Source organism: Taeniopygia guttata, chromosome 1A (genome assembly GCF_048771995.1).
Source record: "Taeniopygia guttata chromosome 1A, bTaeGut7.mat, whole genome shotgun sequence".
NCBI classification, from domain to species: domain Eukaryota; kingdom Metazoa; phylum Chordata; class Aves; order Passeriformes; family Estrildidae; genus Taeniopygia; species Taeniopygia guttata.
Window position 1 is genome coordinate 14,109,506 of NC_133025.1, and position 21,265 is coordinate 14,130,770.

The 21,265-nt window shown below is 42.0% G+C and overlaps 1 protein-coding gene across 4 annotated transcripts; it reads right to left on the reverse strand.

The window, feature by feature from the left end:
* Positions 1–1,794: 1,794 nt before the first annotated feature.
* On the reverse strand, positions 1,795–19,438 carry SLC26A3 (solute carrier family 26 member 3). Of its 4 annotated transcripts, none has more exons than XM_072919756.1 (22): positions 19,295–19,438; positions 18,549–18,817; positions 15,652–15,850; positions 14,703–14,842; positions 14,482–14,592; positions 14,233–14,390; positions 13,338–13,502; positions 12,498–12,650; positions 11,660–11,742; positions 10,705–10,852; positions 10,460–10,573; positions 10,270–10,347; positions 9,760–9,855; positions 8,752–8,858; positions 8,420–8,489; positions 8,239–8,331; positions 6,762–6,857; positions 5,915–6,148; positions 4,244–4,298; positions 3,598–3,743; positions 2,770–2,835; positions 1,795–2,202 (listed from the first exon to the last, which is right to left on the reverse strand). In XM_072919756.1, the coding sequence occupies exons 3-22, from the start codon at positions 15,780–15,782 to the stop codon at positions 2,179–2,181; spliced, it is 2,268 nt and encodes a 755-aa protein (XP_072775857.1). In that variant the 5' UTR covers positions 15,783–15,850; positions 18,549–18,817; positions 19,295–19,438; the 3' UTR covers positions 1,795–2,178. The 4 variants fall into 4 exon arrangements, with proteins under 4 accessions (XP_072775857.1, XP_072775852.1, XP_030147860.4 ...); XM_072919751.1 differs by having other exon boundaries at positions 18,549–18,828; XM_030292000.4 differs by lacking the exon at positions 18,549–18,817.
* Between the last annotated feature and the right edge of the window lie 1,827 nt (positions 19,439–21,265).

A 21,265-nucleotide genomic window follows, 5' to 3' on the forward strand; every position in this document is an offset into this window, starting at 1 on the left:
CCTTCAAGATAATTTATGATTAATTATTTCCTCCACTAAATAAAATCCCGTAATTGCTGATGATTGTTGCTCAACTTGTCCTTTGCCATTTCTGGGCCAGGTAAATTTTCAGGCATCTTCTTAGGAAGCAGAAGGGAGCAATACATACAGACTGAGAGAACAAATTCTCCACATTCAGCACAGGGATGAGGAATAGGGAACTGTGAGTAGCATTTCAGTAAATAACTGCTTAAGGATACTTCTTCCTTAATAGGAACTCAGTTTGAAATTGAAAAAAAATCAGGTTTGCTTGTTATAATCCACTCTCCATTGGGCCTAAGACCTTGAATAAACACTTTTAATTTTTTGTTTCTGTATTTCACATTGCACTGCAAAGTGATAATCAGGCTTGAGAGTAGGCTTGAGCATTACTGACTCTGTGGCTTCTCCATTTTCCATCCCTGTGGCTGGCTGTAAAATTGTTATTTACAACGTGTCTTTAGTGTGCTGAAGAGAGGTAGGCTCAGGATATGTGATGAGGAATTAACACAATACCTGTCAACCCTCCAAAAATCAGGTAAAGATTAGGGTGATTTGAGAACATGGCAAGTAGCTGGTAGGGATGGGAGTGCAAAGCTCTCTCGCCAAGGCTGACTATGTACCATGTGCATTTAAGAAATGGTGACTAGCTTTGGAAGGGGGATTTATCCTCTGTGGCACTGAGCTGTGTCGGAAGAGTCATTAGTATAGAAAGTAAATGTTCTGAGATGTGCAATTTAGAAAGTAATTTTTTTTAATTAACCTGAAGTTTGTCAAAAAATCCCATATGGTTTTGAAGTCAGTATGTGGTATTCCACCAGACACTGCATATATTGCCTTTGATAGGGATTCTTGCCTGGGTCTGTATAGGTGCATGTGAGCACAGGGCTGAAAAGAACAGCTTGAGTCTGACAGTTAGATTACACTGGTATGATTTGTTATCATGATTTCCATGAACAAATGTTTCCATGAACAAATGTTTATGTCTCATCCTAAAAGCAGTTTAGTTTTTTGCTTCTCTTGTTCTAGCTGGAAAGGATCTCACCATAGTAAAAATGAGGAGTCATCTTCTAATGTCTTGTTCATGTTTAAGTTTGGCCAGACCATATCTTCCCCTTACAGGACAATATTATTTTTTTATCTTGCAAAACTTTTCCTCTCTCCTAGGTTAAATCCATGTATCTATTTATCTTTTTGCCAATCCTTAGATACAGCTCTCCATGTTACAAAGATCCTCATAACAATTTTCTTCATTTACCTTTGAGTTAATCTTTCTTGAAATGGAGAGCTCAGTCCTGAAGTTCAGAGTATTTAGAGTGAAATTCCCCCTGTGCATTGCACAGCATCACAGAATCACAGAATGTGCCCAGTTAGAAGAGACGAGGATCATGAAGTCCAACACTGGCCCTGCACAGCAGCATCCCTGCAAGTCACCCCATGGGCCTGAGAGCACTGTCCAAACACCTCTAGAACTCTGTCAGGCTGGTGCTGTGACCACTGCCCTGGGGAGCCTCTTCCAGTGCCCAACCACCCTCTGGGGGAAGAACCCTTTTCTAATATCCAATATAAACCTCCCTCAATACAACTTTAGGCCTCTCCCTTGGGTCCTGTCACTGCTCACCACAGAGAGGAGATCAGTGTCTGCCCCTCCTCTTCCCCTCATGAGGAAGTTGTAACTGCAGTGAGGTCTCCCCTCAGTCTCCTCCAGGCTGAACAGACCAAGTGACCTCAGCTGCTCCTCATACAGCTTCTCCTCAAGTCAGTCTACTAAATATCTTACAAACCATCAAGAAAACTTTATTCAAGTTATATACATGCTGAAGATAAAATATCAGTCCTAACTTTTATTCTATGGTATCCAACACAAGATTTCAAATATTTATAGATTCTCAAGTAGCTGTACAGGTTGTCTACAAAATGTGGTATGAAATAAGAAAATCTGTGTGATTTTAGCCTCTATATATATACATAAATACATTTATATATACAGAGACACATAAAGACCAAGAAGACCATTCCAAACCTGGAAGATAACCATATGTAGTAAATCCTTCTTAAGGTATTTTAAAGTATCCTTCTGTCTTCATGCTCATCACAGCATCCACATTCATCTTCTGTGACATTGTGTTGCTGGAGGATATTATACTTAGGAAGATAAGTCTAAAATTTTGTTTCTGTTGGAATCTGTAGGGAATAAAAAAAATCCACATTCTGTAAGGAATAGCCAGGGTAAGTGTCATCTGGTAAATGATGTGTAATTATTTTATCCCCTAAAGCATTTGGGTGGGAAAACTGGGGTCTGACATTTCCTCCTTACAGGGTTGCTCTGTGCTGGATACTGCCCTTCTCTCTGTCTGTGCTGAAATGCACCATGTGTCCCTTCTTTGTCCCCAGACTCCCCTTCTGCCTGAGACATTTAGATAAACTGGACTAATGTTGACTTCTCTACCACAGGGCTCTTCTACCAGTGGCTTTATAATGGAGGAGCTGTGGTGGACAGGTGAGGAGAGGCAGACTGGCCAGGCTCGAAAGCCGACCCCACCCGTCTTACTCAGGTAAGGCTTTGCTGTAAGTCAAATCCCATCAGAAACTGTCTGGTGGCTTTCTGCCCTGGGCTGACACAAGAGCTATGAAGCAGGTATGAAGATGCTTCAGGTATGAAGATGCTTTTGTTATCTGACCTAGCCATTCCATGAGCAGCTTTTTTGGGCTGCATTTTCTACAGCTGGAGGGCCATAGCCAGAGCCTTACTGTGCATTCCCGGCTGCGCAGTCCATTCCTGGGGGTGATGACACAATCACTGCTTCTACCCTTCTCCTGCAATGAGCACAAGAAGTTGTGGGTTAGGAAATTGATTACTTTTTTTTTCCTGTTTATAATTTTTCACATTAAAGAAGGTCTTGATTTTTAAATCTCTGGAACATGCCTGGGATGTTGACATAGAAGAAAGGAAGCTCCCACTTGTCAGGCTTTTATGACCTCCACTGCATCTCTGGGTCAGTGCAGAAGATCTGGACCCGTTCAGTTAAGTGGGATTAGACAGTTTCCAATGAGCAGCATTCTGGGTCTGGTACATTTAAACATATTTATTGTATGCAGGATCCTTTCTTGCTCTTGATTTAAGGACACTCCCAGAAAGGCCATCACCAAATCTGGCAGTACTATTTTATCCACACTACTTCAGCACTCCTTTTGAAGACAGACAGGGCTGGAAAGCCTATATGCAAGCAGCACAAATTCTGCCTTTCAAGAGCCACTGCAGCAAATTGAGCAGTCTCTGATGGGTGGGTGAGCACAGAGGACTGCTGGTGGATGAGCATTGTGTTCTTCCCAAAGAGGTGACTTGAAGTCCACAGCCAGGCCAGCCACCAGTGGGAATTATTCATTCCTTTCCACACACCTGAACCAGGAGTCATTCTTGTTCTTCAGTTTGATTGGAGACCAGCTGAGTTTTAATTACTATATTTTGAAAATGTAGAGAGTGTAGCACACACAGCTATAGCTGTGCAGGGTGCTGCTCGGAGCCTGGCAATACTGGAAAGGCACTAAAGTAATGAAAGATTAAGACGGTAGTGTTACCTCAGCAAGCTTTAATTTGGGGGAGTTGGCTATGTCCTTCTTCAGCAAAATGTGTAAAACTGCATCATGAATGGTGAGGAAAAACATGGATGGCTTTATCTCTTCATCAAAAAATGCACTTCTCTCCAGTTTGTCCAGGAGGCCTTCTGTGAGAGAACAAAATGAAAGCACAAGTGACCTGCAGGCCTTAAAAAGGAAGAAATTGTGTATCCTGAGCATATCCACTGAGTGAACGTGGGAGTTGCTAGTGTAATGTACTGGGTTTTTTTTTAGAGAGGATGGCTTTATGTATATCAAAAGGATGGAACATAAGTGCCCATCAGTAGTTCCCTGCTCTATGACAGGCAGGAAGGAATTTGAGCCCCTTTTCTTATTTAATGCCTAGACCAGGACGCATGATGGTGAGTCCTGCAGCCCAGAGCTGTACAACACATCAGTGGCCATATGTAAAAAGAGCCATCACACATGGTCCCAGCCTTTTGGGGACAGCATGGGAGGGACAACACCTCCACTTAGTGGGACCTGTTTGCTATTCAAGACTGGAAGGTAAAACTAGGTGATCCTCCACAACCATACTCAGTGGTCAACAGGGGAGGCAGTGGGATGAGGCATCTGTGGTGATGCCAGTGCAAAGGCAAGTACTCACCGTACGCCCCAGCAACGTAAATGTCAATGTCGAGCCGGACAAATTCTTTCAAAGTCTGTTAAACCAGAAAGAGGCACCATTTAGATTCTGCTGGGCTTGCTGATTGCCATTATAGTGATTAGCCACAACAAATATACCAATCACTCTGTGATATTTAAGATCTATGATAATAAGTGGATCTAAACTCAAACTCTGTTGCACATAGAGGCAGGACAATCTCTTCACATGGCTGCAGACAGGGATGGCCAAGCCTTTTGAAAAGAGGCAGTATTGAAAATGTTTGGCTCACAGAGAAGTAGGTGACCTTTCATAAATTGTATGACTTTGTTGTGTCTACATGATACATGATGAAACTAAAAAAATTACTTCACAGTCTTCTGGGAAAGATTTTTGTAACTGGGAACTTGAGCAGAACTACAGTTCCCACTGTCACAGTGGGCCTTTAGTTCCTATGGAAATAGATTTACACACCCTCTGTGTCTCTAGGCAGTTAACTGTAGCTGCTACTGTTGAAAATGTTGTGTCTTTTGCTTTGTTCAAGGTCATCTAGGCAAGCAAAAGCAGGAGCAGAAATGGAACTCCAATGTTCCAATTCCAATTGGGTGTTTAAAGCTATATTTCATATCTACACTTCTGCAAAGCTTCCCAAAATCTTACCAGGTGAAGAAAAGGTACCACAGCCAACACTTTAATCCCAAGACAATTTATATTGATTATTTAAACTATTTCCCAGACATTTTCTATAGAAAATGTACATTCAAATTCACAGAAACTCAATGTTTGCCACTGGCCTTCCAGTCCATGTAGTAATGCCTCTAAGAAGCAGACTACAAACACAGAACAGAATCACAGAATGGTTTCAGTTGGAAGGGACTTAAAGATCATCTTGTTCCAATCCCCTGCCCTGGACAGGGACACTTTACACTGGAGTAGGTTGCTCAGAGCATCATGCAACTTGCCATTGAACAGTTTCAGGGACGGAGCACACACACCTTCTCTGGGCAACCTCTTCCAGTATTTCATTACCCTCACAGTAAAAGATTTCTTCTAATATGGACCTGCCCTCTTTCATTTTAAAGTCATTGCCTCTTGCCCTATCACTGTATACCCCTGTAAGAAGTCCCTCTCCATGCTTTTTTATGGGCTCCCTTTAAGTATGGAAAGGCCATACTTAACAGTATAGCTTTCATAGCCTTCTCTTCTCTAGGCTGAAAATCTCCAACTGTCTCAGCCTTTCCTCATAGGAGAGATGCTCCAGCCCTCTGGTCCTTTCTGTGGCTCTCGTCCAGACCTGTTCTAAGATGTCCATGTCTTTCCTGTGCTGGGACCCCACAGGTGGTCACCTGCCTCGGGTGAGGTCTCATGATTGGCTTTCTGGCCTGTGAGTGCACATTGCCAGGTCATGTCCAACTTTTCATCCACCAGTACCCCCATCTCCTCCTCTGCAAGACTGTTCTCAATCCATTTATTCCCCAATCTGTATTGATACTGGGGACTGCCCTGATCCACATGCAGCACCTCACACTTGGCCTTGTTGAACTCCATGAGGTTCAGGTGGGCCCGCTCCTGTCCAGGTTCCTCTGGGCACCATCTCTTAGCTCATGTTTATCCCTCAAATATGTACATTTTTCCTTTCATACAATCTCTGTTTGTTTTATGAACTGTGATTACCTTTCGGAGGACTGTCATGGCAGAAAAATCGAGGAAGGACACTGATGAGAAATCCAGAATGATGCTGTGGAGGTTGACTTGGGGCACAGTGATGCCAGGGGGGAGGTCAGTGCCCCAGTTGATCCGAATGGGCAAGTCTGTCATGATGGTGGGCTGGTCCAGCTCCTCTATTTTGTTGTTGTCCAGCTCTTCCTCTGACTCATATGTAGGATTAGCCATGCAAATCAAGCCCTTCTGTATTGACACAGAAAAATGTCATAATTAGTGTTCTTCTTTAATACCCAGCCAGGGTAGTGGTACTTCTCACACAAGGGCAGAAGTAATAACAATGCACAACTGATCTTCCCATGAGACAGAGCAGGACCCACCTGGAAAATTCAGTCTCTCCCTTATCTGGAGAATTATGGAAATTATTTAATCATCATCATAATCACTTAATGATGGCTTTTTAGTGTTTCCTGAAGCCAGTTGCCAGACACATTTTTATTCAGTAATTTTGGAACAAGTCAACAAAAGGCATTCAGGATTTGAACTGAGAGAAAACCAGCTTTATCCTACCATTAATGCAGAAAGATATTAATTTCTTTGTGGGATCTGATCCTGCTGTTTGTTGCCAAACAAAGCTCCAGTGGACATGCACAAGCTCTGCCCATGGTAAATCTGTAGGTCTCTAACTGTGAGAGCCATTTAAAATCTTGGTTTTTAAATCTGTTTATGTCATGAAGTGGCAACTTGGGGAATAGTGTATCTAATTAAGAAGGGAGGCTATGTGGTTCTTCTCTGCCATGTAAAACAGGGAGATTGGTTGCTTAACTTCCCCCTCACCCCAAGGGGTTGCCTTACATACCTGTGTCACTTGCAGCTCTCCTTTCTTCAGCATCTTCCTAATCTTCCTCAGAGCTTTATTGCGTTTCCTCAGGACTCTCAGTGGGTTGAAGCCAACCTGCAAAAACAGCACTTTGAATAATTAAACAAAGAAACGCCTCTGTGACACCCAGGGGAAGGACAAAGCATCTCATAAGATTTTTCATTACAGCCATGATGACCATAGTTTGACCTTGATATTGTCCAGCACTTTTCACAAATTCAAACAAGGGCTCTTTCTAGGTTGGAAGGATGTCTACAGGGATGGCTACAAATGAGGCAGGGCTGTCTGTACTGCTTTAAGACACCAGCATGGACAGCATTATAGCAGTGATAGTGCTTAGCACAGGCCAGTAACTGCAGCAGGCTGGCACAGTGCTGGCATCTCCTACTCGTCTGCATTATCAGGTGGTCACCCAGGTGGCCAAGATCTGAGAGTTCATGATTTGTATCTGCTTTGTGCCTTCTGACTGCAGCATGGGTCATTCACCCACTCTTCTTCCTGAAGAAGAAAGCCAGATTTTATCATGTTGCCTGCATATGTCTCTTGAACCTCTGAGCTGGTTTTAACAGGATTAGATGGCAGGTAAATTAGGCCAACAATAAAAATAGGCTAAAATACTAAATTCCTGCAAGTCTTTTGCCTCATCCATCTAGTGTGTAGAGGAGAAAGGTGTTAGAAGTATCTGTATTTGTAGAGAAAGAGTGGTGTGAACATCTGCACTCACAGAAAAAAAGCTTCAGGCTCTTCTGAGGTGAAAGCCAAGCATATGGAGAACCAAATGTGTCAGATTCCCTGATTCCTCTGCCAGTTTCAGTCCGTCATCTGAAGAATGAACTGCTCATTATGAGTGCTCAGGGGAATCACTGCTTATCAACTCCCAACTAAGAGCAGCAGGAAGGGGAAGTTGTGGTGTAAGTTGTGTTTGGGCTGAGGATGGTGGACCTCATTCACACAGTGGGGGTTCAGAGGTTCCTGATCTCTGTGCTGGTTATGGAAACACTGGCTGCATTCACCAGTTTGTTATGAAAGATGTTAAGAGCTCTTTGAGGGAATGATTCCATTTGGCATTCTTCTGACCGTTGTGGTTACGTTCTTGGGGTAAAATGAGTAAACTAGAATTTATTGTGTGTAAATAATACAAGAGCAAATAGAATAAAAAAAATACATTTTTGTTTATATTATCCATTTTTACACTCCTTTCTTCATGAAATATGTATTGTTATGGTATAAATATACATATGGTATAAATATTGCTATGGTGTAAATTCAGCATGAGTCAGGCTGTACTCTTTCTCAGAGGGGTGTGCATACATGTTATATTACAGTAGTGGCAACAGTATAAAGAAAATTCACCCTTGAACTGTGGAATGACTGCATATATAGTAATTATTGGGAAACTGTATCCATCTTAACGTGTCACACAATTCATATATTCAGAACAGCCCCAGACACTTACAGCAGTGATGAGTTTCTCTCTGAAGAATTCAATATTAGCAAAGAAGATCGGAGAGGAACATCTAAAAATCTTCACTCCCTCTGGCTCATAGATCTGTAAAATGAAGCAAAAGTGTCAGTGGCAATGTTTGCTATAGAAGCACAAGTGCAGCAGGTGATAAAAGAAATGAGATATTTCTTACATCAGTGTAATCCTTCCTGTTTCTGTAGATGTTACTTCTCCCAACATTGGCCAAAACAGTGCAGCTTGGACTGTGAACAAACACACACATAATTATTTGTGTCCCACATTGAAACTTGGGGGATGGGAAGGATCAAATGAAACCATCTTAGCTGGGGTGGCATACTAAGGCAAGCCCCCAGCATCCAAAGTTTGCATTTTTGTAAATTATTTTTCCATGCACGGTTGCTGGACAGACCAAGGCACATAAAGGGCTGTTGCCCTTCTCTGTGCAGAGGGAGAAAACTTACAACAGGAGGACCTGGGATATCATTGCATTCAACAAGTACTCACATCTGGGAGCGGATCACCACAGTCAGCAGCTGGAATGCCACTGCTGCTGCTAGTCCAATGTCCAGGCCAAGAAAAATGGCAGCTAAGAAAGTCACCACCCATATAACCTGTAAGGAGACAGTGGATGGCAACATTACAAACATGTCAAGAACCTGGGTCATGAGCTCAGGGTGGGAGCAGGAATAGATCTTAGATCTGGGCCAGGATTCCATCTGCTTTTAGTGAGGTTTTTTTTTCTTGTAAAACAGGGCCAGAGTAGCCAACCAGGGAGTGTTTTCAGCAACTTCTAGACGATAAAGGCTTAAAATGGCATAGGTGGTTCACTAAATGCTGAATGAAAATCCAGCAGAAAGTCAAGCTTAGAAGTAAATCAGAAATCTGGTAAAGCTGAGAGTTGTAAATGTGCAAATATACCTGCTGAGAGTGTACATGACTAATAAATTACTAGTTAATACTGAATAATTTTTAGCCACAAAACTCAAAGCATTTTCATGGGACAAATAACTGTGTGATAGCTGGGAAAACTGAGGCCTGGAACCACTTGTGAGCCTAAATTTTCTGAGAGGTAATGAGTCCTGCCCTCTAGCTACAAGTTTTACTATTTGGAGTAAACCCTTCAAGTCCCAGTTTTCATTTGTTTGTTTCTGTGTATCTTCCATATGACACATTGTGTGATTGTGAGAAACGTCCCCGAATGCTTAGTCAATGCAGTAGATATTTGGGTATTTTCTGTCATTTTGGCATTTTCTGTAAATGTCTTCTCTATTTGACTTTATATAATGCATTATTTTAATAGATTTTGATGAAATGGATGAAAATGAAGTTAAGAGTGAGAATCAACTCAAAATAAATGTGACAAAATGGAAAACATATATACCAGTAAAAAAGGCATGCAAATATTGTTCTTTCTGTTTAATGAAGTAAAACAGCAATAAAAAAAAGAACATTTGTATGATAGATTACTTTTTCAGAGCATTTAAGTTCTGATGCTTGTGAAACTCAACTTACACAGTCATACTTGTCCTTTCTCCAGAGGATGCTTATTTCCTTGAACTGCAGGAGCATTCCTTTTAAATTGCCAAGAGCCAAAGATGCAAGGACTGACTATTAAAAAGACCAAAACACATGTTCTTTGTTTAAGTAAGCAAAGAAAATGTAAAACATTAGGAATTAAAACATCATACAGATAGGGCCAAAGTGCAGCTGAAAGGCCAGAGAGCTGCTCCTAGGGTACACTGCTGTTGGAAAATCCTCAGCTATGGTGCAGGTGCAGATGTCTGATTGAGGCTGTAAATCTCACTTATTTTTGGAACCTGAAACTTGGTTTTTCATGTTTGGGTACTTGTGTTCCCTTCAAGGGACCGGATGTAGGGGTCCTCTCTGGCATAACATGGGAAGAAGAACAAAGCTTTTCAAACCTTTTTGGCTCCCACTGAAGTCTATGAACACTCTCTGTGCTCATAGAGCAGCCCTGTCTTTGGGAAGCAGGAGGAAGCATTAGATGAAACCAGTGGATACCTTCTGTAATGGTGCCAGGAGAAACCCAATGGCCAAGATCACAACCAAAACAATGACAGATGAGATAATGCCAGCAATCTGCATGAGAGAACAATTCCACAATGAATAAGTGCCCACAGGCATGATGGTTAGCTAGGAAAAAAAGAGCTGTCTTTCATTAAATGCCATCATGACTTGTTGTCTTCTGTACCTGTGTTTTGCCTCCTGTGCTCTCCTGCACACCTGATCTTGACAGAGCAGTGCTGGAGGCAAATCCCTTGAATGATCCACCAACTATATTACCCAGCCCAAAAGCAATTAGTTCCTGAAATAAAAATAAAAGACATTGTTCTTAAGGGCTGGTTTGTGACAGTTATTCACAAGGCAAAGCTTCCCTAAAATTACTTATTTCCTACTGATAAATGCAGTGTATTGATCTCTGTGCTATTTGCCTACCTGGTTGCCATCTATTGGGTAGTCATGCTTGATGGAATACACTTTAGCCACGGAGAAGGCTACTGCAAACCCAACGATTGCGATGGAAATGCCGTCACCAATACACTTCTGGAGGATGCCTGCATCAGGTGCAACAGGCGCATGAAACCTGCAAGACAAAACACTCAACTCATTAAACAGATGCCTAAGGGTCTTTTGCAGATCCTAGAGAGAATTCCTCTCTAGACTTCTTTTCCCCCCTTTTTTCCAGTGAACTGAAATCTGAAGAAAGGAGACTCATGAGCAGAAATAGCTGTTGTTCTGCAAGCTTCACCTACTAACACTCTGGGGTTACAGAGACCCCCCCCAGACTCACTCTACTGTCCTAGTAAATGTCTTCCTCCCTATTTTTAATTAACATGTACCACCTGATTCTTTATGCCAAAATTCTGGCATAGTCAGATGAAGGCTGTATATTCTAGATGTGGAGAAATAATCTTTATGTGGACATAATCCTGGATGGGCAAATAATGAGGCCTCTGGAGGATAATGGTGCTGAAGAGAAGCTGATGGCTGGTCATGGGAACAGGCAGGAGAATTGAGCAGGGTCCTGGTGGCTTCCCAGGGCTGGTGGTGTCTGCTGAACTGTGCATGTTCTGTGAGGGAAACGGAGGAGTTCAGGAGTGAATAGTTCAATAAAAAGGACAAACATCAACGTCCTGCTCACGAGCTGTCTCAGAAAGTGAAGGACACAATTATTTCATGTCTCAGTGTACTCCTTGATGAGTAGGAGATGTGCTGTACTGTGTACCTTTTGTGTACTGAAAGTGTGTCCTATCATTGAGAGAAAAATGTTTATTTATCTACTGAAAGAAGATGAAGCAGATAATTTTAATCAGCAACATAACTGAACTCATTTAACACTGCTGAACTAAAGAGAACATCTTGCTCTACTGGTGAGCTGTAAGTCACTTACCCTTCCTCTAGTTTTCCGACAACAGCTACTTCAAATTTTTCTTCAAAGTTGACAAAGTAGGAAATGAGTGCTGCTAAGATTGTCTGTAAGACAATAAACCACACCTCCATTAGGCACACTAAAGCAAGATTGTGAAGAATCTATTAAATACCATGACCTTCCTTCTCTTGCACACTGTCCAGCCTCATCACTAGTGGTAGAATTATGCCCCAAATTTTCACATCCCTTTGCTGTGCAGATGTCATTCCTCAATGACCTTACAGGTATGGGTTTGCAGTCATAAATCACACTGATTGTAACAGAATATCTTACTAACAACAGAGATCATCCCACCCAGTAAACCAGGTATGTTCTAACAAGGTGCTGTAACGACTCTGGGGGAGAACAAGTGCTGCTTGATTCTATACAACATCCTCCAGGATTTTAGGGGCTTGCTGCCCCTGTGAAGCTTCCTCCACCCCTCTGCTGATCAGAGTGAGCAAAACCTTCTGCTGCTAGAGGACAAAATAATTTTGTGTAGTCATAGATATCCGGGACTTCAGTGGCTGCTTGCAGGTGTGGTACAGAGGGGTCTCAGCTGTGAGACTGCAGCTGGATGGTGTCAGAGCCAATCCTGTCCAAGGAAAAAATTCATAGTTTATAATACCAAGCTGTTCAGTTAATAACAGCTATGTGGCAGTAAAACATCTCACAATAGCTCCTGAATGCTGTAAAAGTTTCTTTATAGGTAAATGGTAGTGCATCATTTAGTGCGTAAGAGGAGAAGAAAGCATTAAAACTCTGCTTCCCGTGTCATAGGTAACATGGAGCAATTGCAAAATCAAAGGAAGTGACTCACCACAAGGAGTTCAATTGGGATGGGAGCTGGCAACTTTTCCTTGTATCGATCGTTCATTTCTTTTACTACAAACACGATAAGTAGGACAACCAGTGATGTGACAAGGTCAGCAATGTTTGCTTTTGTGATCTGGCTGAAAAGGCTCTCCAGAGTCTGCAGAACCAGGAAGAAACATGTGGCAGTTAAGAAACAGTTGTGCCCTGGCACAGTAGCACTATCCCTTCTGGAAGAACCTGTATCTGAACAGCTCTAAGGATCGTGCTGTTTCGGATTGATTCCCTGTGGTATGATGTGGACTGAAAGCCCCCCTGAATGTATGTGCATCTGCCAAATGACCCATCTGCAAAAGACCTTTTCCACTAACTTGTTACCCTCTCCTCCAGATTTGCCCCTGAGAGAGGGTTGGAACAACAGGCAAGTCAGTGATAGAAAACGTGAGCAATGGAATTGCTGAGCAGGTGCCTTTCTCCGCTTGTTCCTTCCTGTTCTTCTTGTCCCACCTCTCTCATCCAACAGCCCACACAGAGTCATATGCAAATTAAATATGTATAATATCAGTCCAGTAAAAATTAATAATTAAATCCTTAAGGCAGAGTTGAATGCTTAATTGAAATACGCCAACACAAAATAGTAAATATTATCGAATTATCCCAATGGGGTGTAACTTGGTGCTTGGTAATAAATTTAAAGATTGGCCATATACTAATAACATATTCTCGTTTTTCCTGCTGCTTTGCATTTTTTTTTGCTGAGTTGTTATTACTGTCTTGTGGTACGCAGTCAGAAATACATCACAGGTACATCAATAGCACTAGCAAATAATGAACACCTAGCACTTACATAGATGATACCAAATGGTTTATTAAATCCAGGGACCGGTAGCTGAAACATGAATTTCAGTTGAGATACCAAAACGTGGATAGCTGCAGCAGTTGTAAAACCACTGATTAATGATTGTGATAGATAAATAACGATGAATCCAAACTGGAAAATTCCCAGAAGCAACTGAAACAAAAAATGAGCATAGGTCAGTGGGATGCATTTGTGTTTTTAAGCAATCTTTGAAAGAAAGACAACCACATTTAATGAAAGCAAAGACATTCACCTAATCCCATCCATCCAGAGATTAAAGAATGCACTGTCACCAGACTTGCAACAAAAGTTGACATTTAGCAACAGAGAACATAATACTAGTAAGAGTAACTGCTGCAGCAGTTAAAACCCATTGTTTTTATTTTATAGCTAAAATATACATCATTATTTCTAGGGTTTTCAGTTCCTATATTTTCACATGGTACAAGTATTTAACGAAACAACAAATATATTAGTATGTTAGGAAGGGAGGAACTGTACTAGGGAGTAAGGATAAATGTGGTTTTTTAAAAAAAAAATTCAAATATTTTACTATTGCAAGGCAGAGCTTTTATTCCCCTTGGTGCATCTGCATCATTCACAGCTATTTTTTTCCTATCCAGCAGGAATGTTTTTTGCTGTAGGTGTAGGTTGCAGCTGTGTGAACTGTGGGCTCAGGCCTGTGCAAAACCAAGGATTTCACAGCACATGTGAGTGCCTGGTCACTGGAGGGAAGAGATGTCTCCTAATCAGTGAGCCAAGGTCAGTTCCATGGAAAGTGAAAGAAGATTACTTTGATGACTACAAGAGCAGAAATCAGACAGGAAGGTCAGGCCACCCTCCATCTATTCACATAGGTGTGCACACACATACATTTACTAACCTGAATAACCCCAGAAAGGAAGGTTACAGATGCAGCCACCATCACCCTCTCATCATTTATTGCTGAGGTATTTGTGGAATTGCCATTCCCAGTGCTATTATCTGGGACCAGCCTGGTGACGACTCCTCCCACCATGAGGCTCAGGACAGGGAAGGGACCTGAGCAGCACAAGACGATTGTTAAAAGATCTGAAGAGGCAGCATGTAGTTCTTTATCAGTGATGAGGGTAAGTGGCGTGCCTGAACTTACCCACTGAGATATGTCTCGATGTGCCAAAGATAAAATAAACCAGGACAGGGAAGAAAGCTGCATAGAGTCCATAACTGGGGGGGACATTCACCAGCAAAGCAAAGGCCAGACCTGTAAAGACAGAGGTCCAGGGAAGGTGAAGTGTGTGTTGCAGGCTGAAGCCAGCAGTGCCTTGGCACCTGGCTTAGCAGGCTGTCAGGACACACATTTCCCAAAGGTACCTTGCAGCACAGCCACGAGCCCCGTGTTGATGCCAGAGATGATGTCATTCAGGACCCACTCCCTGAAGCGGTATGCTGGCAGCCAGGAAATGACTGGAAACAAACCCAAAGCAAATTTTTTGGCCCTTTGTGGGGAGCAGCTGCAAAGGCACAAGGGGACAAAATTTTGTCAGTGAACAGCTTGGCTGAATTGCAGCCTTTTTCAGAGATGTGAGGGAAGGGGAAGGATACAGGTTCTGGCTGCCAGAAGTCAAAATCCCACCCAGACAGAGCCCTGAACAACCTGCACTGCCATTTGTGCTTCAGGGTATGTCCAGTGGCCTTCAGAGGTCCTTTCGAAACCAAATTCTCATAGAACCTTAGAATGGCTTGGGTTGGAAAGGAACCTCTGTGGCCATCTAATCCAAACCCCCACCCCAGTAAGCAGGCATGCCACCCACTGGGTCAGGTTTCTCAGAGGTTTCTCTGCCCAATCTAACCTTGAACATTTCCAAGGAGAGGGCATCCACCCATTCAGTCTCTGGGCAACCTGTGCCAGTACCTCACCTTATAATAAAAAAATTATTCTTGATATCCAGTCTAAATATACCTTCTTTTTGTTTAAAACCATCATCCCTTGTCCTGCTGCAACAGGCTGGTAAAAAACCTGAGTCTATCTTTCTCATAAGACCTTTTTAAGTACTGAAAGGGTGCAGTAAGGTCTTCCTAGAGTCTGTGCTGCCAAGGCCTCAGAAAAAGAGAAGCGATCTTAGTTACAGCTGTAGGAAGACTTCTAAAGGTAAAAACAGTCAAAATCCATTAGAAAAATCTGACATTGAATTTAGTTAATGAATTTTCACTTGCTATGTTGGAATGGGAGATGGACACTGTCAAGATGGAGTTCATGCTGTCCAAGAGCAGTTAGGACTGTTTCTTAGATCTAATTGGGAAAAAAAAAAAATCTCCTTACCTAAAATAGAGTTTCAGGTGATCCCAAAAGGTTTTATGGTATCTGTGCAATTTCTCATGCTCTTCATTGAATGCATTCTCTGAGTATACAGGTCTGGCTATAACATAATGGTTACCCACAGGTTCAACCATCTCTCCTGAAATGTCAGGATAGGATGGTTACTTGTGTGTGCTCCTCTCTGCTCCAGGCACTTAAAAACCTGAAATGAAGAACAGAGTTAGCTCCTTTTGTACTGTGGGGCAGGTAGCTATAGCATAGCTGAGTGAGCTCCAAACTGAGCGTTACCACCTTTGAAGATCAAAAGAGGGATGGTTCAGACACCCGCTTCACTTTGCCAAGGTGATCTGCCCTGCTCCTCCTCCCACTGCAGAGCAGTGTTTCACTGGAGCATGAAGTATTTCTTTCTAAAGATGCAGCCAAAAAGTGGACAAGATGGTTTTTGAGTTAATTTATCTCTCAATCAACCGTCTACAATCAAAAACTTCCTCCCTCAAAGGAAATTAATTTCCTAAAGAACAAACAAGCAGATCCCAAGCAGTTTCTCTCTGTGGCACTGCTGGGAGGGCTGGGAGCTCACTGTAACCCACACACGAGGGGAAAGGCAGAACCCAGGCAGGGCTCAGCCATCCTCTCTTGGATTCAGAGACAAGGCTGAATGTATTGGGCTGGATTTGTGCAGCAAGGAGATCAGGCTCAGTAGTAAAAAAGTGTGATATTGCTGCTTGTTATTGTAAGATTTTTTTTCTACAGATTGTCTGGACTGCTTCTCCTCTGCTTCCTGTTCATGAACAGTTGTTGCAATGTCTTACCTGAATGCTATTTTCTGCCTTGTCCCAACCCATATTTGCATGAAGAGAAACTGTCTTAAGTCACTCCAAAAATGACCCTTGGAGCCCACATTACACAAGAGAATGAATCTGCTCGTCACTCACTTCAGTCAACACCACTGCAGGAATTTTGCAGCAATTAATAGATGCCATCACTGTGCTGTTCACTGTGCTGTTATGTTTCTCATTATGCCACACATTCTTCCCACATTAAATTCACCTTAAACCTGTACTATCTAAAAATATTTCTCTCAGTTGAAGCCACCATTAAATGTTTAAAATAGTACTAGCCCCAGACAGAAGCTGTGGAACTTGCTCTTTGTAGCAACAGTTGGATGAGATGATCATTGTAAGATCCTTCCAACTGGAACTAATGTGTTGGATCCTGTTCTATTTTGTTTTGACTCTGAGATGAAGATGTGCTGTAGGAAGCAAGGAGTCTTTTAGGACACTGATAATAGAGTTTTAAAATTTATTTTCTCTCCTTTAATGAAAATGCTCCATGGTGCCTTGGTGCTGGCTGGTGGTCTCTTGACAGATGCCTGACCAGCACCAGTTCCTCACTCATGTCTCTCATCTGACTCTTGCTGAAATACCCTACATGCATTTCTAATTCAGACCTGTGAGTACTCAACATTTGGAAATATCACAGCACAAGATTTTAATGTGGCACAAAGCTGTTTGCATAGTTATGAACAGATTAAAAGCTTTTAATCTATGAAAATTTTAGCATTAAAATATAAATCCCATCTCAAAACTTTGCTACAGCTCAGAGTCTATTATTGACCTGTTTGAAGTGATTTCATTTTAGTTTCCTTGTTGTTCATTCTGTGGAAATTCATAGACATGTGAAGTCCAAACAATGTCGACGAACATCTTAGGTATTTTGTTGACATACTGTTCTTGCACAAAGGATTTGCTATTTTGGCAATGGGTTAAAAATATTTACTCCTTGTTTTAACATAAAAAATTTGATCTGTAATATTTTCCAAAAACTGGCAGGCAATTATTCTAGCAGGCAAATGCGCAAAATCTAAGCTCACTCAAAACACCAATCCAAAGATCTAATTTGTAATTTTACAAATTACTGCTGTCCTTCCCTCTGTTGTGATCAGAGTTCCAAAACTGAAGCTGATAAAATTTCTATGAAAAAATTAGTTAGTTCAGTTTATTCCCTGATAAATCGTGGTTACTTAGATTTGCAAGAAGTTGTTTTATCTATTAAAGGTTTTAAAATTGCTCTGTTTCCTAGTCTGCGTGTCTGCCTTTTAGACTTCATTAGACTTCATGTCACAGAAGGATATTGCTGAAAGTCCTGTGGAATAGTTTTGTCCATTTGTCCAATAATTTTGTCCAGATTTTTGAGCCATTTGTACCCTTTGAAAAGTACATAAGCCATAAAAATATAAGAAGTGTATGGGTGACTCTTTCATTTCAGATTTCCCCCAGTGCTGTGGCTGCTGTAGCTTTTGAGAGTACTTCAGTTGTCTCTCCTGCCCCTTGCCCAGCCATTCTTTCTTCAGGCCAAATTTACTGCCCCAATCTCAGGGAGCATACCATAGCTTCTTTCAACTCTCTAAATATCCTTTTGTTTATTAGTGCTGGTTTTACTGAAGGTGTTTTGCATGTATTTTTTACCTCCTTAGTGTTCCCTCCCCTGCCCCCCCCCCCCCCCACCTCAATTTACAGACTCTTGTGGGGGCTGATGGCTTAGAGCTGCAGGAGAGACCAGGAGTCTTGCCAAGATGAAGTCTGCATTAAACACCACAGTGCTGTGCTTCAGTGAGGTTTAACAAGCCAGCCCAAGCACCTGCAGTGCAGTGGAAGCTGCCTTCAGCCTGTTCCCTGGCAGGTAAACAGGACCACATGGGGCACATTGGTGACCACTGCTGCTGGGCAAGCTTCTCCTGTCTCATTGCCTCTTCCAAGGCTCTGTCAGCAGCTGTCAGATACCATGACTAGAGGAGTATTGCCTTCCTCTTGCTCGCTATCATTTTCTTCCCATATATCTTTAAAAAGATGGGATGCCCTCAGTATAGGGAGTTTTTTTATCTGTTAGACATTACTTACTTTGTTTTAAAGAAAACGAGGATATTGTGAGAAGTACCAGCATGGTGAATGCCAATGTCCTTCACAAATTCCTTAAAAGAGAAGTCTATAGTCCAGTGACCCACATTGCCTCTCTAGAGTGCCTTGGGCTCCTTGGGGACAAGACCAATTCTTCTGATGACTTCTATAATGTGTCCACCCACACATGAGGAACACCAGCACAGACCAAGCTCACACTGCACAGCTATTGGATGGTTACAACTTTCAGTCACTATTGACCAAGGCTAGATCTGAAATAGAACTCCAGAGACAACATTCTAGTTCAGTTTTAATCCATATAGCCTCTGATCCTTCTCATGTTTGGCAGTTAACAGCATTGCCATTTCTCACATGTAAAAATTTCCAATCCCTCAGCTCTGTGAAATCTTGGAAATGCGTATTTTCATGTGTGCCATTTTGTTGAAAGGATTAACAAAAGGATATTTTTCCCCTTTATTGATTTATCTTAAATACTGACTAAGAAGTACACAAAAATATGTAATTGTAATTAAATAATTAAATATTAACACAGTCCATCTCACTTTTAAACCTATGCATATCACTCACAAATTGAACTTCTCTGCAGTATAAACAATTGAAAAATACAAAGAAATTCCACAAAGAAAATTTTTACATTAAAAAAAAAATAAAATACATGACTAGAAGCATTTCACTGAGAAGCATCACTTCACATATCCCATACCTAAAAGGACAATTTTAAGTTGTACCTGGTATATCTTCCAGGAAGCTCTTCAGAAGAAACTACACCAAGATTTTTGGATAATGATGCCCCTGAAATTTTCACAGGTAGTGCAGGTATCTTGTGCTCTTCTTCACTTCAGAACCTCCCTAAATACTGCCAGCACTTTAATAACTAACTTCGGTTAACTTTTACAAGAAAAGGAAGATTTAACTGTGGCCTTGACCATTAAGCTTATCCTCAGGAGGGGTGATAAGGAGTAATTTCTTAAAGTTCTCTGGGATATTGCTTATCTTTGTTTGGTGAACTGTTTCTGATTGGTCTGCAGAGGACATATGGGAAAATAGAGATGAATAAGAAAGACAGTCTGTTGCAATCCTGTCTTGTTGCTGAGCTGAAGTGGGAAGAGCGGACAGAGCTCAGCTATGATACCCTTCATTTCTGGAGAAGCCTAAGTCATTGATGAGGGAGATGGGTTGCTGAGCATGCCAGCTCTGAGCAAAGCTTGCCTCCTCAGACCTTCCTCCAAAGCATCTTTAATAGTCCTTAAATTGTCTTTCCAAAAGCAAGTTCTGGATCCTCAGATTATTGCCAAAAATAATCTTTGCAGGGATTTCCAAAGGGCAGCTGTGACTTGGAGGAGCTGACAGCCGTGGCACCCCACGAGAGACAGTGGAAAGGCACAGACCGTGTGTCTGGCCACGTGCTGCAGCATGGGTGGGTTGGACAGAACTGCAGGTTCCTGCTGCCCTCCACTGCCCATGGAGCAGCCAGGGGGGATCATCCTCCCTAGGCCAAAGTGAACCTTTGATAAACATTTCCCTGAGACACCTAAAATCTCCTAAGGAGATACATGGAATAGCATTTCGAGGCCCTAGGTTGCAACAGTTCTGGGCGCCTGTGTTCATGATGGCAGTGAGCCTTCAGAGCTGAGGTGCTGAGAACACTCCAGCATTGAAGTGCCCTGATGAAAATCATCCTTACAACTCTTTACTTAAGCCACACTGACATGAACAGCAGTGCTTCAGCTGTTGAAACCCATGCTATCATGAAGATCGAGGTTTGCCAGGCTCCTTAGGGTACTCCTCTGCTCTGGAAGTCAGAGCTTGACTTAGCCTCTGGGGATTTGAAGTTGCAGATTCTGCCTCTGAAGAAAGTTTTTTTCATCTAGTGAAAGGTCACAATATGAGGATGGGCACCCTTCATGCTCTGCAGGATCAGTCACACACATGGATCCAGGAGAAGAGGCAGGAGGAGCTTGGAATTCTGTCCTCAGGTGGTTTCCCCACATTTCAGTCAATTATTAGACCAAGACATGATGAAGCAAGCAGGACCTCAGTACCAATCTCACAAGGTGTGCCTCTATTAGACCATTCAGCAGGATGTCTTTCTTGTGCTTTAGCCCCCTGAGAGTTGTTAGAGACCTCAGGTTCTTTTGAAAGTTAGAGCTACACTTCTAACCAAGACCATAAGCTTGTCAAGTCAGTAGAGAGCCCAGGTCACTTGCCAAACTGTTTTGAGTACCTTCTCCATCAGCAAGACCCTGGTTTGGTACCTGCTGTTGGCTTAAGGGATTAACTGAAGTTTGTGAAACCGGCACGGTTTTGTTTTTTAATTATTACCATTAAAATAACAAACATTTAAAAAGCTGTAGAACCATAAACTATAAAAAGCCCTATAAAAACCATAAAACAGTTTAACAGCTTTTGGTTTCCCTTCTCACATGGTGTGATTATAGAAGTGCTTTAAAATTTTTAGTTCTTTGTGTTCAGGATACATCACAAAAATCTGCAATATAAACCAGAGAACAGCTTTTTAAAGACTAGGTTTAAATGCAGGAGGGACCCTTGTCTCTAAAGAAGTCAGTAGGGTCTTGTCCTTGGCTTCAGCACATCTACTTGTAAGTGCTTTACTCTTGGATTATTTCCACTAATTCACTGAAGCAATAAGGTGGTATGTGGAGTGACAAAGGGAATAAACACTTTGGCCTTTCTGTTTT

Excerpts from the sequence above, each read along its gene's own strand:
- SLC26A3 (XM_030292000.4), bottom strand. The coding sequence starts at position 15,782 with ATGGTTGAACCTGTGGGTAACCATTATGTTATAGCCAGACCTGTATAC. Across the intron at positions 11,743-12,497 it reads TCCCAATTGAACTCCTTGTG|ACAATCTTAGCAGCACTCAT; the intron begins GTGAGTCACTTC and ends ATTGTCTTACAG. Across the intron at positions 10,348-10,459 it reads GCACAGGAGGCAAAACACAG|ATTGCTGGCATTATCTCATC; the intron begins GTACAGAAGACA and ends TCTCTCATGCAG.